The sequence below is a fragment of the Cricetulus griseus genome, chromosome 5 (assembly GCF_003668045.3).
Source record: "Cricetulus griseus strain 17A/GY chromosome 5, alternate assembly CriGri-PICRH-1.0, whole genome shotgun sequence".
NCBI lineage: Eukaryota > Metazoa > Chordata > Mammalia > Rodentia > Cricetidae > Cricetulus > Cricetulus griseus.
In genome coordinates, this window is record NC_048598.1 from 181108070 (window position 1) to 181123359 (window position 15290).

A 15290-nucleotide genomic window follows, 5' to 3' on the forward strand; every position below is an offset into this window, starting at 1 on the left:
CTGGTCCACGGTCCACCGTGGTCCTGACCCAGCCGGTCCATGACCGAAACCGTTCTTGCCCCTCCCCTCTTCCAGGCCTCAGGCCCCACTCAGACACCAGGATCTCATGCTGATATTTCAAATAGGGGTTACATACAAGGAGCTGTCAACAAAAGGCGCACGCAAGTGGGCAGAGCTGTCCCTGCTGTCTAGAAAGCCAGAGTACCTGTGCTTGTCCTGGCTGGGGATGTCAGGCTTCCCTGGATTGAGAAGATACTCCCTACATACTCGCCTCAGTGCAGAGTGGGGCCAAGAGTGCTCAAGGTGAGCCGATGGGCATCCAGCCAGCTCCTTGCCACACCCAACCCTATCCTTGCCCCTTGGTCATGTCTTGTCTCTTGAGTCTCTCTAGCCATGATGTGAAGTTTGTGCTGACAGAAGAAGGCATGGGCAAACAGTGCCCCACAGAGCGGAGGAGCCCAGCGGCCCTTCACAAGTAGCAGGCACTCTCAAAGGCCTGGATCCTCTAGAGACGGGAGCCCTACCATACTGATGCCTGTGAAAACAGCATGGAAGCCCTTCGAGTGAGCAGCCGGAGGTCTGGAAGAAAGCAGTTAGGCCTGAACTTGAACCTTCTGTGTTCCTTCAGGTTGTCTGAGAAGTCAAGATGGGTCAACTCTTAGGAGGAGATAGGGTGAGCCCTGCCTGAGCCAGGGACCTTGGGAGTGAGTTGGACCACCATCAGCCCAGAAGAGGTTGGGACCCCATCATTCCTGGGTACTGTGGTGCTCCTCAGAGAAGAGCAAGAACTGGAAGGAGCTATGTGAGGTTCCAGAGGACCTGGGAGATAGGTGGTCAAGTAGGACTGGCCAGACTGGAACAGTAGGCAGCATGGTGGGCAGTATGAGTCCCTTACCCTCCCGTAGACTACACTACATTAGAAATAGACCTGGAAAGGCAGCCTGGCGGGCTGAAGACTGAACCAGAGCTGGTGGTCTCCTAGAGCATACTGGTATGCCAGGAGGCAAGGTGCGCTGCGCACATGCCAACCGTAGGCTGCAAGAGCCAGGTATCCTTTACACTCTCTGTCTTCACAGTTCTGGTCTGAAACAGCTCCCCCTGCACGGTTCCCAAGTTGGAGGATAGCTGTCCCGAAGCTGTACTCACTACTCCAGAAAAACCACCTAGGTTTCTCAGGGCTACATGCCACCAGTGGCTCGACCCTTCATGGGATCCTAATTGGCTGCCGTTGCTCACCCTTCTCATGTTAAGAGATGTCCATACCGCTATGGCCCTGTTTACTCTCTGCCATGCAGACCGTGGCCAGTACTCATCCCAGGGCCCTGTTGAAAGAACAGTGGCTGTATCGGGACCAGGAACCACTGGCCTCTTCCTAGACCTTTGTCCCTGGATAATCTAGCCGAGTCTCCCTCACTGGTTCTACCTAGCCACTGGCACTTGAATCTAGGCTCCCACCAGGAAGCTCCCATATCATCTGCTGGCCCAGGTGATGGATCCAAAGCCCTAAGAGGGCAGGGGCTGCAGGGAAAGACGGCCCCTGGCCTTGCCTCAGAGCTGGGGGTGGGGAAGGGCTCTAGGGCCATCTCTTTCTGGGAGGTCTAAGCATGAGTCACCCCTTAAGGCCCAGGCACAAATGCAGGAAACTGCCATTCTATGGAACTATTTTCTCTCACAGAGGGAAAGCCCGTCACACGCAGGCATTGTTCATGACCAGCGCTTTCCGGGTGGGCTCCTGGAGAAACCAGCAGGCTAGGGCTCTGGGCTGAACTGCTTCCCTTTGAGACCCAGGGGCGCCTGGAGGTTAAGAATGTGGGGCCCCGGTCCAGCCACTAGTCTGAGGTGATAGGATCACGTCCACACGAGGGGTGCCCTGGGGTGTAGGGACTAGATCAGCCAGGTCATTTTGCTGCCTACACAGTGGAGGTCAGGAATGAAGGGGCAACGGGCTGGCCGCTGCCCCCATACCATGTAGCTCGTACAGCAGCTGCCTGCTCCAGCAAGTCTTGCAGCCCCCAACCCTCTGTTTACTTTGGCTCTGAGTCTGTTTAGGCCCCCAAGGAAAGAGGTGACCCTATAATGGCTGCGGCTGGGGCTGGGCACATAGGTGAAGAGGGGCAGGGTAGGGTAGTGTCACCTGGGCCTCAGGTGCTCACCTGTGACTGCCTAAGACACAAGGCCTCAGGAAGTTGGGGACACTGGCGCCCCCTGTCAACACCCTTAGGGCAGTGCAGTATTGAAGTAGCCAGTGAGCCAGGTGGGCTGGTCCTTGCTCCGCCCCCACCACCTCTTCTCCTGCTGGACATGCTCTAGAGTGACTGGGCATCGCAGCAGGGTGAGAGGGCTTTTTTCACCTTTCTGAGCGCTACTCTCCAAGCTTCATTTGAAGCCCAGATCCTGGCCACCCATCTACAATATCCGTGCGATCCTTGCGTACCTAGGGACTCCTAAGCTGGCCAGGGAGAGCCTGGACCTGCCTCAGTTGCAGGACAAAGATGTCTGCAGCACAACAAGAGCTCATACTGGTTTCACTCACAGGCTCAGCCTAACAGGTAGCCTGCATTGCCATACTTCCTTGGACAGAGCCACAGAGTTGATGAGGGCAGGTGAGAACTGCCCACAGCCCGATAACATGCAGGGAGACCTGCAGCTCCTGGATCCCGAGTTGACAACACAGCTGTCTCCTGGAGACCCAGAGTCTACAGTGACCTGTGGGGAGATCAGCTCACAGGAACAGGCTGGAGGGAGCCCAGTCCTAGTGAAGAAGGCGGGAACGTGTCTGGTGAACTGGAGGGGCCTGCAAGGGACCCTGGGGCAGCAGCGTCTAGGGAGAGGTGGCTCTGAGGAGGAGTCACTGAGAGCTGGGTACCTGCCCAAGAGAGTCTCCTCTAGTCCACTAGGAGGGATAGGAGCAGCCAGGGTGCCCCATAGGTATGATGCAGCCTCACTGTAACCCTTGAGGGGATCGGAGGAGCCAGCTGCGGGGACACAAACAAAGGGCATGTTGCTCATGCCCCCGTGCGTCCGTCCGTCTATCTGTCTGCCACCTCTCTGGAGTCTCCCTGGGCTCTTCCCCCAGGCCATCTTGTCTCACTCACCTCTGACACAAAACTCACCCTACCACACACATGTCACATCCTCACAATGTTTCAGTGGAAGTAAAATGCACGAATAACAACATTTACCATCTTAACCCTTTAAAAATGATTTTTAATTGAAAAGGTTATAGGTGCCCCGGCAAAATCCGAAGCAGTGCCTTATTTTGTGTACAATAAAAGAACACAGCGGGGGTGCCCTCAGTAGCTCAGCCACTATTGATGGTCCCTACCTGGTGCCCGTCTGTTATCCTAGCACTTTAATTTGGAAGTCTGAGGCAGGAGGATTGCTGAAAGTTCAAGGTTAACTTTGAGACCTTTTTTTTTCTTAAAGTACACCCAATATTTACTGTTGTAACCTTTTTTTTTTTTCAGTTTGTTTTAAGACAGTGTCTCATGTAGCAGATGTGGACTTTGAACTTCTGAGTCTCCTGCCTCCACCTCTTCAATGCTGGGATTATAGGTTCCAGTGTAGCCACCTTCCTTCCTTCCTTCCTTCCTTCCTTTTTTTTTTTTTTTTTTTTAATTGAGGCAGGGTTTCTCTGTGTAGCCCTGGTTGTCCTGGAACTCACTCTGTAGCCCAGGCTGTCCTCAAACTCACAGAGATTTGCCTGCCTCTGCCTCCCAAATCCTGGGATTAAAGGTGTGTGCCATCACTCCTGGCCACTGTAACCACTTTTAAGTGTATATAGTTCAGTAGCATTAAACTCACCATCATTATGTACATTCCAGGACACTGTCATCTTCCCAAACTAAAGTCTTGTCCCCACTGTGTAACTCCCCAACCTCCTCTCCCCGGCACCCACTCCTTCTGCATCTACAAATCTGGCTACCCCAGGGACCTCATATGTTCTTTTGACTGGCTTGTTTCATTCTGCCTCGGAGTTCATCATTTGTAGCACGCGCCACCATTTCCTTTTAAGGCTTAGCAACGCTCCGTTGCATGGCAGAGCACACATCTGTATATTCCTCCATCCATTCATGGTCATATTCTGATGCACAAAGATTTTATATTTTCTTTCCGACAGGGTTTCTCTGTGTAGCCCTGGCTGTCCTGGAACTCTCTCTGTAGACCAGGCTGGCCTTGAACTCTCAGAGATCCCCCTGCCTCTGCCTCCTGAGTGCTGAGATTAAAGATGTGCGCCCAGCTAGATTGTACATGTTCATAGTCCAATGTGACTGCTTTCCCTTTGGCTGTCACTGGAAAGTTGAATGTCATCAGTTTCTGCCCTCCTTCCCCGCTAGGAGTTTTGAACCTCGGTGCTTATGTCCAAGCCCCTGATTCATTTGAATTAATTTCATGTTTGGTGCCTGGCAAGGCTCCAACTTCATTCTTTTGCTGTAGACACCCATGTCCCCTGAGATGCCTCACAGTCAGAAGAGGAGGCCAAAGCCCAGTCTCCACCCCACAGCAAAACACCACAACCTGCTTTTGCTCGACTGGCCTCCTCCCAGCTGTTTGGGCCAGAAAACCTGGGCAATATCCTGATTCTACGTCCATCATCACTCTTAACTCCCCAGAAGCCTGCTGCAAGTCTCCAGAGCATCTGGCGCAGACTATGTATGCATGCCCAAGACATGCTCAGGATGACTGAGGCCACAGCTGGTAGTAAGGGACCTATTCCTCTTGAAATCTGTTCTGAGGGGCTGAAGAGATGGCTCAGTGGGCAAAGCACTTGCTACACTAGTGTGAGGACCTGAATTCAGATCCCAGCACCTGAACTAAACCAGGGTGCATTTCTGCAGTCTCAGCTCTTGGGGAGGGAGGCAGCATAAATGAGGTAGACAGTGGTAGAGAAAGACACCCAACAACTGTGAGGGACATCAGAATTCATACTTGAAGTGCGAATGACGGTGGCCGCAGGATGGTGGTGTCCCACACAGGACAACCATCCTAGAGTCGGTTCTCGCCTACTTTTATGTGGGCTCAGAGATTGAACTCAGGTCATCAGGCTTGCACCATCGAACAGTAAACACCTTTATCTGTTCTGAGTCCAGTGTGGTGGCTCATAACTGTAATCTCAGCACCTGAGAGGCTGCGGTCAGGAGTTCCAGGTGAGGTCGGGCTGCACGGTAAGACCCTCAGAAACACTGAGAAGTGGGGTGTGCGTTTGTGATCTGTTTTGGAAAAAAATTTAAATGCAGAAAAAGACAGACATGTAGAGCACTTCAGCAGCCTTATCCCCACCCAGCCGGGGCCAGCCCTGCTTTGCCTCTCTCTATCCTAGAAGTCACTTTGACATTGGCCTGTATCCCCAGCTCCTTGGCAACTCTATCCCAGCCGCCCCAAGCAAATACACAGGTGCTTGGAAGGTCTGGCTAACACAGTACCCAGGCCCTTGTCCAGCACAAGGGAGGCAGGCAGGAGTGAGGCCACCTCAGTGGGCAGAAGTAGCCCCTGGAGCTAATCAGACAGCAAAGCAACCTGACAGTGCTAGAGGAAGCTGATCCCAGCTAGGATTCTGTACCCAGTCACAGTCACTCTTCTATGTGTAATAAGCCCATTCCAACAAGGGGTGCTGGGTGTGGCTTCTGCTTGGAATGGGGGTGACATGGGGAGAGCTGAGGGTGACTATTTCTCCCAGATCTGTCTGCTCTGCCACAGCTGACACACAGGAAGACAGGGGCAGGGCCTCAGCTCTGTTAGGTTACCAGAAATGAGAGGCCTCTGTGTTCCAGGGTTACCTGGTCTCCCAGACTTGACATAGTCCTTCCAGCTACTCTGTCTCTTAGGATCCTCATATTATATGGTATCCTTAAGTTTCCAGACCTACAGGCCACCATCAACCCACTAGAAAAACACAGAGCAGAGCGCTGGCAGAACCCGGCACCCACCTAGACATGTCCAGCTGATAGATATCGTCCAAGAACGTCTCCCATCCTTGAGCCAGCACTGGGCAGACCATCTGTGTCTGACAGCTCCCTGTAGGACCTGTCCTACTGTGTGCCTGGTTTGAGTTCACATGGGGCCTAAAGTGGCAAAGAGAATTTTGTAAGTGTGGCTGCTTGAAGACCCTGAGGTGAGAGTGGCCCTAGTTATCAGGGGCCCCAGATGTGATCATGTGTCCTGAGAAGTGGGGGACATGAGGGTCAGAGTTCAGAGAGCAGGGGCAGAAAGGGTCAGAGGGCAGAAGCCAACCATGTTCGTTTTGAAGGTAGGGATATACTATATATTAGAGTGTGGGCCTTTCTAGGATTGGAAGGGACAAGTCTGGAGACACCTGAACCCCAGCCAGGGGCATTGTGTTGAACCCCAGCATCCTGAAATGACCTTGTAGAAGCCTGTTTTGCTGAAAGCTAGCAGATGTAAGGACATCTACCGGCTTGTGATCTTGTATCTTGTGCTGTCTGCATTGTCTGGACACACTCAGTGGGATCTCTGGAACTCTGGGAAGTGGCTTGACAAACATAGAGACGGCCTCTCTAGTCTTGGGACACAGGTGGCATGGTGTCTTCCCATGTCCCCCCTATTGACAAATCCCTCTCCATCCAGGCTCCTGCGCTGCTCCCATGGAGACTATGACCCCCCATCTGTCAGTACCACTCTGGGTTCTGGCCAAAACCCCTTGGACAGACACGTTTCTTGCTCCTCCACACAGGTTGCCCTTTGCAGTGACCCAGGGACCTCAGAAACTCTAGCCACGTCAGTTTATATACTAACAGGAAAAGGCAATTGTCCCCACCAGGATGGAAAGAAGGCTCTGTGGAATTGTGGGGTCTACCTATTCCTGCTAAGCAGGCCCAGGTGGCCAGGGTGAGTACATCAGCCCCCAGCCAGTGACACTGGGCCCTCTAACCTCCACTTTTGCCTGAACTGCTGGTGATACCAGTGAGAGCTATGTGACCGATCCCTGTTGTCTACACACACCCTCGGGAGGAACAGTCTGCAAGGAGGAAGGCAACCGAGGAGTCTTTCTTTGGCTTGGGTGGGCTTCTAGAGGGGCTCCTGGGTGGTGGTCACTCTGACCTCCAGGATGCTGGCTAAAGCTGGGAAGTGCAGTGCTTTAAGAGGTGTGTGTGTGCGAGGGGGCTAGTCTTTGAGAATGGCTCCTGTCAATCATGTGCCCCATATTGTGTGTGTCCCCCCCCCAGATCTAGAGTGGCCTGGGACTTTGGCTGACATTGTGATGGAGTTGGTCTGAAGCCCTGTCTGGCTGGGTTAATGTGTGCACTGTGGTGAGGAACAACATAGCCGCTGTGAAGAGAAACAGCCAGAGACAACAAGCCGCACTTTCTCTCCAACAGGCCAGGCCAGGTCAGCCTCTACCTGGGCTGGGGCTCTTTCTCTGGCCTTCCTTCCCCAGTCTTTTCTCTCCTGACTTTCTCTGAGAGAAGTTTTCCTCCTCTCCCCGTCTGTACACTCCAGTGACTGCCCTGGTTCCCCAGACTTGGGGAGTGGGTGGGGTGGTTACTAACCAGGGACAGGCAGGCAGGCTCACTTACCCGGTGCTCCCCTTGGATTACCGTAGGAGGCTTCACGCACTCCTCCTCCACCCAACCCAGTTCTCGCCCCCTTTGCACCCTTGGCTTGGAGGCCAGCCTGACAGCGCCTCCCTTGCGCGATTGGACTCTGCAGGTGCTACCTGGGTTCTGCGGCCCGCCCTCCGGCCCGCCCTCCGCACGAACTGGGCATGCCCAGAAGTTGCGTAGACGTGCCCGACAGCTCCGGTCTGCGGAAGACTCTCCCCCTGCGCCACCCATGGAGCGCATCGAGGGGGTGACCGTGGGCCTCTGTTCCCGCTCGCCCTACCTGCGGCCTCTCACGCTGCACTACCGCCAGGTGATCCGCCCCATGCTCGCCTCTCCGGGCTCACCCTCCAACCCCCTCCCCCCACCCCCGCGCTCGGCTCCGCCCCCCAGCTCATGCCTCCGCCCCAATGGGGGTCTTGATCTGAGCACAAGCTCCGCCCCCGGCTCGCCCTGTCCTGACCGCCTTTCAGACTCGGTCAACCGGGAATGGCCCAGGAAGGACATTCGAGGATAATCGCTCTTCCCTCCAAGGCAGATTGACCGACCGGCCCTCCATTTCTGACCGCGCATCGATAGTTTTATGCAGCTGGACCTATTGATTACCTTGGCTATCAGGGCGGGAAGAACTTGGGGGGAAGAAGCCCACCCTGAGGTGGGAGACACTTCTCCTTCAAGCTTCTGCCTCCAAGAAGCCTCCCCAGCTCAGCCTTTCCCAGCTCCTAGGTGGCTTGACAGGGCCATTGATAGCTACCTCACTTGGTACCGTGGGGCACGTAGTAAGCTCACAGAAAACATTTGTTGGACTTAACTGCCGCCGCCTCTCTCTTGGCTCGCCCTGTGGTCTTCCAGCAGGGTGGCCCCTCTCCTCCTCCCCCCGTCTCGCAGGCCTTTGCTTTTCACACATCACCCATTCCCATTCTCTAGGCTGTCAGGTGCACACCGCTTTCCTGACCGGATCGTTTCAACCCAGGTCAAACCACCCAGCACCCCCACCCTCCCTGTTACACCCATCCCTCTCATCGGTGTCGTGGCCTCCAACCTGGAAGTCCCCTTGTCCCTCATGGGTTTGCTGTGCACAGGTGTCCCCCCTCCCCCCCTATACCCACACACCAGGACACAGAACTCCTCTCCCAGGGTGCAGCCAAGGGCAGTACAGGATTGGGGGAGCAGTTGGGCTCAGTTGAGGGACACGGGGGGGGGGGGTGTCACTTTCCTTTTCCCTTTCACTGGCTGGTGACCTGGGATGGGCCTTGTGGCTCTTCCTATCCAGGACCTGGGGCTCTCTGGTGGGCAGTTGGTGGGAGCAGGGTGGTCCAGACTAGTTTTGCTAACCACCGTGACAACAGTCTTCCCTCACTTCCTGGGAAGTGCTGTGGGGTGGTTTTGCAGCTTGGCTGGCAGCACACCAGAGCATTTCCGCTGATGGTGTTGGTAACCAGAGCCCCGCTGATCAGGCAGCAGCCGTACTTTATGGCTGCGGGGCCTGGCAGCATTTCCTCAGGATCCGAGGGGATACTGAGGCTGGGCTGTGAACTGGGTAGGGAATGCCAGCCTTTAACTGACTGCCACTCCTGGCCAAAAGAGGTCTGGTAGACAGTCAGACCAGAAGCAGGGGCCCAGTGGCCCTGTGTAGCATACATATGTCCACCGGTACATTCTAGGCCTGCCTCTCCCTTCCCAGAGCCAACATCAGCTTCTCTGGCTCTAAAGAAATGTTTGACCTTGAGTTGGGAGGGTCCTTTGGAGTCACATAGGGTGATAGTTACTCAAAGGGAAGCTGCGGGGGTAGGCAAGGCAGGCTCACTGCAGTCTGGGCGGGTAGCCTTCTTTGGAGCCTGCCTGGGTGGCTGGATGTCAGGCAGGCCTGGGCTCGCCTCGGGGGGTGGCGCTTCAACGGCCTCCTGGGCAGCCTGACCTGCCCAGGACATTGACTCTCTTCTCCCCCTGGAAACCAGGTTGCTGCCACCCTCCTAGGGTATCTCTGCCTGCAGGCTCAGGTCAATCTTTCTGTTCTGAGACCTTCACCTGTGAGGCTCTCCTGCCATCGAGAGCAGGGCCCTTTTCCACCTGTAGGCCAACACAAGGAAGCCCTATGTGGCTGCTCCTCAATGTCCTCCCTCTGTGTGTCCCTGGCACACACTGCTGTGGGGCCCAGGCCCCTGTCTATTTTGCAGCTTGGATGGAGCTCCAGCACCCGTGGTGGGGCTCGCCAGGGCTCATTGAATGACCCAAAAGTGGACTAAGCAGGAAGGGTTAGGGGTGGATAGCCTGTCTTACCAAGTGGCATCTTGATGGCGGAATGAATGGTGGGCCCTTCCTAACCTTGCATACTGAGCACCGTTGACATCCGTTCCGGCTGCCCTATGCTGCAGGGACCGCCTTATCTATTCCCGAGTGATGCGTGGATCTAGGGAGTGCTGCGTGTCCCACAAACAGGATCAGCAGGACTATGGGAGAGAGCCTAAGCTTGAAGCAGGGCAGGGCAAGTATTCACCGTCTATCTGATATCACCAAACCTACAGCTGCAGTGTAAACTGCCCGGTGGCCCAAGGGAGCTTTGGCAGTGAGCACCTGACTTCCACTCTGCCCACCTGGGATCCTCCCTGCCCTGCCTAAGGGTGTCACACCTGCCCTTCCTGTACCCTCCTAGTTCCTCCCCACGCTTGGTGGCAGCATAGGTCTCTGTAGAACTTTTTGCTCCTGAAATGCCTTTCCTGCCCTTTGCCCAGATTTTCTACCTTACCCTTCCCAGAACACTAGGCTGTCCTGACCTCTGGGGAAACCTCGTCCACCCCCACCTGCTGCCTGCGAGTTCCCATTCCTGATGGGTACAGGCCAGCAGCAGGCCTGCCTGCTGGGAGCTGCTACAGTCAGTCTGTCTGGGCCATGTAGCTCCATGTGTCCTGGCAGCTGCTCACCCTTCCTGATTGCTACCCTGACTGTTTCAGGATGGTGTCCAGAAGTCCTGGGACTTCATGAAGACACATGACAGGTGAGAGGGGCTGGCCCGGCCACTAGGGAAACCCCCATTTCTGCTCTCCTTGGTGTTTTCAGATACTTTCCACCTCAACCTAGTCTCTGGTTCTCATGTCCCTGAGGCCTGGTGGCAGGCTGCCCCTCCTAGGGCTGAAGAGATCTGTTGATCTTACTCCTGAGGATCCAGAGCATGGGAAGTGTGGTTTTGAGGGGTGTGACCGTTGGGAGACTGGCCAGCAGGGGCCTCTACTTTTCCCAGCTGCCCCTTCCCCTGCCCCTGCCCCAGCTGTCTCCCCCTTCCCCTAGTCTGTGAATTGGCCTGACTGTGTGGCCTTCCTGTCTGAGCAATGGACTGACTGTGTGTCGCATCTGAGCAGGGTTCCACCTTTCCTGGGCTGTCAGGGAAAGAGAGGAAGGGGAACTGGGGCTCTGGGGAGAGGGGAGCCTGCCCTTTTACTGAGTTCCATTCCCCCATGCAGTGTGACTGTTCTCATGTTCAACTCTTCTCGAAGAAGCCTGGTGTTAGTGAAGCAGTTCCGGCCAGGTGAGACCAGCTGGGTGGGCAGGGGTTGGGAAGGGGGAATAGCAGGGTGCTTTCAGGCCCTTGGTCCTGAGCTTCTCAGTGCTCATGCATTGGTGGCTTTGGGGGAGACTAAGGTCCAGAAAGATGTGCCTGGCCCAGAGTAGATTACTCTGAGGTGACCGTCATGTGGCCATGCTTCCCCCCCCCCCCAACCAGCTGTATATGCAGGCGAGATGGAACGCCTCTTCCCAGGGTCACTGGCAGCTGTGGACCGGGACCAGCCCCAAGAGCTTAAGCCAGCACTGCCCGGCTCCGTGGGAGTGATGGTGGAACTCTGTGCGGGCATCGTGGACCAGCCTGGGCTCTCACTGGAAGAAGTGGCCTGCAAGGAGGCTTGGGAAGAGTGTGGCTATCACCTGGACCCCGCTGATCTGCGCCAGGTTGCCACATACATGTAAGGAGGCTTGGCAGGGCGGGCTGCTACCAGGTGTGGTCTGCGGGATAAGACGGGCTGTCAGGGAGTGGGTGAGAACCCTGTCCTTGAAGGTGAACAGCACAGGACTGGGAGAAGGTTGACGGACCGTGCCTCAGCAACTAGGCTGCGCGAGACCTGGTGCTTTGGGGCTGGTTCTGGAGTATGCTCAACCCTGTGCCCCTGCCCTGCAGTCCCAGCCATGTGGGGTTGGGCTCTGGGTGGCAGCTGCTGCCGACAGATGCTCTACTTCCTGTGGGATTAAGCACCGGGCGGGCGCTGGGGGTGGGGTGAGTCACAGCTCTGTTCTCAGCCGGTGGTGGCTCAGGAATGAGAGGGAAGGGCAAGTCCTGGGGAGGGGAAGGCGGAGGGACTACCCCTACTGAAGTCCAGGTGCCAGCCACACATGCCTCCCTCAGGCAGGGCTACCTTCCTCAAATGGGAAGCCACCCCTTGCCTCAGGGTGGTGTGTGACCCTTGACCCCTGAGGTCTTAGGGTAGAAAGAGGGTCTTAGGGTGCCTGCCACCCCATGAGGTTGAGCCCACCTTGAACCACGAAGGACCAGAGTCCCTGCCACCTCTCTGCTGGCACGCTCCACACAGCCTCCTGCCTCCGTCTCATGGGACGTCACCCTGTAGCGCCTAGCTGTGGTGGGAGCATGTTGGATCCAGTGTTGACCATTTGCCTCCGAAGGGCTGCTCTGTGCCCTTTTCTGCGCCCTCCGTGTGGACAGCCAGTGATGCCTAGATCCGTCAGTTTCCAACGTGGCAGCCTTTAGGGGAATCTAAGGAGCCTGACCTTCGTAGGAGTTTGGCCAGTGTGTGGAGCAGACAGGGATGGAAGGCAGGAAGGAAGTTAGCCTGGTGGGTGAGGGGTCCTGGCTGGTGGTTGAAGACGGGAACCTTGTCTCCGAGAGATTTCACATGCAAGGTCTCTGGGCTGTGTCCTGACTGAAGGTATGGGGGAGCCAGTGAGAGTCTGGACAGTGGTCACCCTACTCAGACTCATACTCTGAAGGGGAGGGTGTGGCCGTGAGGAAGCTTGACTGAGGGTACGGCTAAGTGAAGGTCAGAGCACCTGTCCCTCTGGGCCTTCCTGGGACTGAACAGACCAGAGCCTTACCCACTTAATGGCTCCCTGTCCAAGACCAGACATAAGCCAGTGCACTCCCTTGATAGTCATACATGACTAGGCCCAGGGAAGGTAGCCAAGGAAGGGGCTTCCCTCTTGTTGCCTTGCTGTGTGAATGAGATTAGAGCCTGCAGAGGCTGGAGGCAGCCTCTAGCATGACCAGTCCACAGGCTGGAAGCTGTCTCCCTTATAAGCTAGGGAACCGGAGGCTGGAGGCTGCACAGACTGGGTGATTCCAGTCACAGGTGCAGGGCATGACTGCCAGGAAGATGGGCCATCAGGTGGGGGTAAAGAAGTAGCTGGGCATGTCTGTCTTGGATGGAGGTGGGGTCCTCCTTTTGGGGTTTGGGAGGCTGAGAGTATTTCCCAGTTCTGCTGCCTCCATGATGTGTCCTGCTGCGAGATCCCCCAACTCTGGAATCTGTCCTTTATATAAAGACCCTGTGATTCCCACTACCACACCATGGCTCCCCCGATGTGGGCCAGGCTGGCTTGGGTCTTAGCAGAAGCCCTCGTTGGGTGCCCAGGAGGAGCAATGGGCAGGGGCCTGAGGAGGTTCTAAGGGCCTATCACAGTATCTATTCTGGTACTATTTGCTTATGGCCTCGTGGCTTCTGCATACCCAGTCCACATCCAGGGTCCTCAGTCTTCCACTCAGGGTCTCAAAGGCCACATTCATGGCTGCCAGCCACATCTGTAATCGGTCCAGGTGCAAAGGCAGCAGACCAGCTCCTCGTGGCTATTGGTTAGAGGCCATTTCCTGACTAGCTGTTGACCAGGAACCGTTCTTAGACTCCAGTGATGCCTGCAGGTCCCTGCCATGTGTCTCCTTACAGTGCAGCAGCTTGCTCTGTTAGCAGGGAGTATCGGACTTCTCAGATTTTGAGCTTGTATCTGTCTTGTGAGTTCATCTGATTAGGCCAGGCCTACCCAGGTATCTCTCTCCCTTGGGAGGGATTCAGTCAGGTAGCCGAGTAGGGTCCTGGGTCCATGGTATACGTAGAGGCCTCTGACAGTTGTGTTTTTCCCTAAATGTCAGTTGTCATTCATCTTGACAGTTTGCTGGCGGGCCTAGCCTTTGGTGGCTGAGCCATCTCTCTAGCCCAATCATTAAATTCACCTTAAAAATCACTTCAGCGAGCCGGGCAATGGTGGCACACTTTAATCCCAGCACTTGGGAGGCAGAGACAGGCAGATCTCCGTGAGTTTGAGGCCGGCCTGGTCTACAGAGCGAGTTCCAGGACAGCCAGGACTGTTTCAGAGAGAAACCCTGTCTGGAAAAACCAAAAAAAAGGAAAAAAAAGATCACTTTAGTGCTCTCTATGTCCCTTACCTAATTGGCGTCAGACCCCCCCACCTCTGCCACATGGCAGGCCAGAGACAGAAGGCATGCCCAACATTCATCAGGTTCCTCCACTCTAGGGGCAGACATCACATGGATGTACCCATCAGGCGTGGTATTTGGGAAGGGTGAAGCCACTCAGAGCTCTGCCCATCAGAAAGCCAGAGAAAGAAGCATGGAAGCAGGGTGACTGTAGGGTCACCGTGGTGCGTCAGCATTTCCTGTTCTACTCGACAGGTCTGGAGTAGGACTGACTGGCTCCAAGCAGACCATGTTCTACGCGGAGGTGACAGATGCCCAGCGAGGTGGGCCTGGTGGAGGCCTGGCTGAGGAGGGAGAGCTCATAGAGGTCATACATCTGAACTTGGATGATGCCCAGGCCTTTGCGGATAATCCGAATATCCCCAAGACTCTCGGTGTCATCTTTGCTATCTCTTGGTTCTTTAGCCAGGTGGCTCCCCACCTAAATCTCCAGTGAGACCCTGGGGCTACACAGCCCTGTCCCATCCACTCAGCCTCCTGACCCGCACACTCAATAAAGGTTTTATAGTTTTCAGTGTTGGCCACTGGCTTTGAGCACTGTGACCTGGGGTGAGGAACAGTGTCTTCAGGGGTAGCAAGGTCTCCATACAAACCCTTCTGTTCCTCCTCAGACTCTGTAAGTGGATGCACGGGAGGCAGATGGCTGTCTGGGATGCTGTCAGGTGGAGTAGACAGCTCAGGAGGGGCCCAGGTTAAATGTTCAGTCTTGGAACACTGCGCACAGCATGAGCTGTATATGCAGGAGTAGACACTGAGCGTACTGCCAATTCCAGACAGTGTGTACTCCCTGATCTGGGCAGATGCAGGGTCCCTGCCATGCCTGGGGTTGGGCTAGAACCACACTGCTACCACCCAGGAACTCAAGTGCCAGGGATACTTCGTATCTGGCTTCTCCAGTGCCCTCTCCATGACTCATGGGCCACAGTGGCGGTCGTCTCCCTTGGCCTGCAGGACACAAGCAATGTCTGAAGACTAGGCTATGATGAGCATCTAGGGCAGTCGTTTTTGGTGGGGGCAACCTGGTCCTTGTACTGAACTGCCTCAGGAGTGTGACAGCTCACAGTGCTGCTGGCCTTGCTCTCTGACCTGAGGCTGGGGCTACATAAGAGGTATGCACATAGCTCAGAGCCATCCTCCAGGTCCCCAGAGTGCCTAGCATGGACAAAAGGGCATGCTGTCCCACCTAGCCAGCTGCCTGGGCTGCAGGTACACGCTTAGGGCCCCTCAGGGAAAGGTGTCAG

At 55.5% G+C, this 15290-nt stretch overlaps 1 protein-coding gene across 1 annotated transcript; it reads left to right on the plus strand.

The window, feature by feature from the left end:
- Nucleotides 1-7213: 7213 nt before the first annotated feature.
- On the plus strand, nt 7214-14563 carry Nudt14 (nudix hydrolase 14). The gene is made up of 6 exons (XM_027416662.2): nt 7214-7347; nt 7669-7872; nt 10511-10554; nt 11018-11082; nt 11278-11515; nt 14245-14563. Exons 2-6 carry the CDS (start codon nt 7792-7794, stop codon nt 14483-14485), a joined length of 669 nt encoding a protein of 222 aa, XP_027272463.1. The 5' UTR covers nt 7214-7347; nt 7669-7791; the 3' UTR covers nt 14486-14563.
- The last annotated feature ends 727 nt before the right edge of the window (nt 14564-15290 follow it).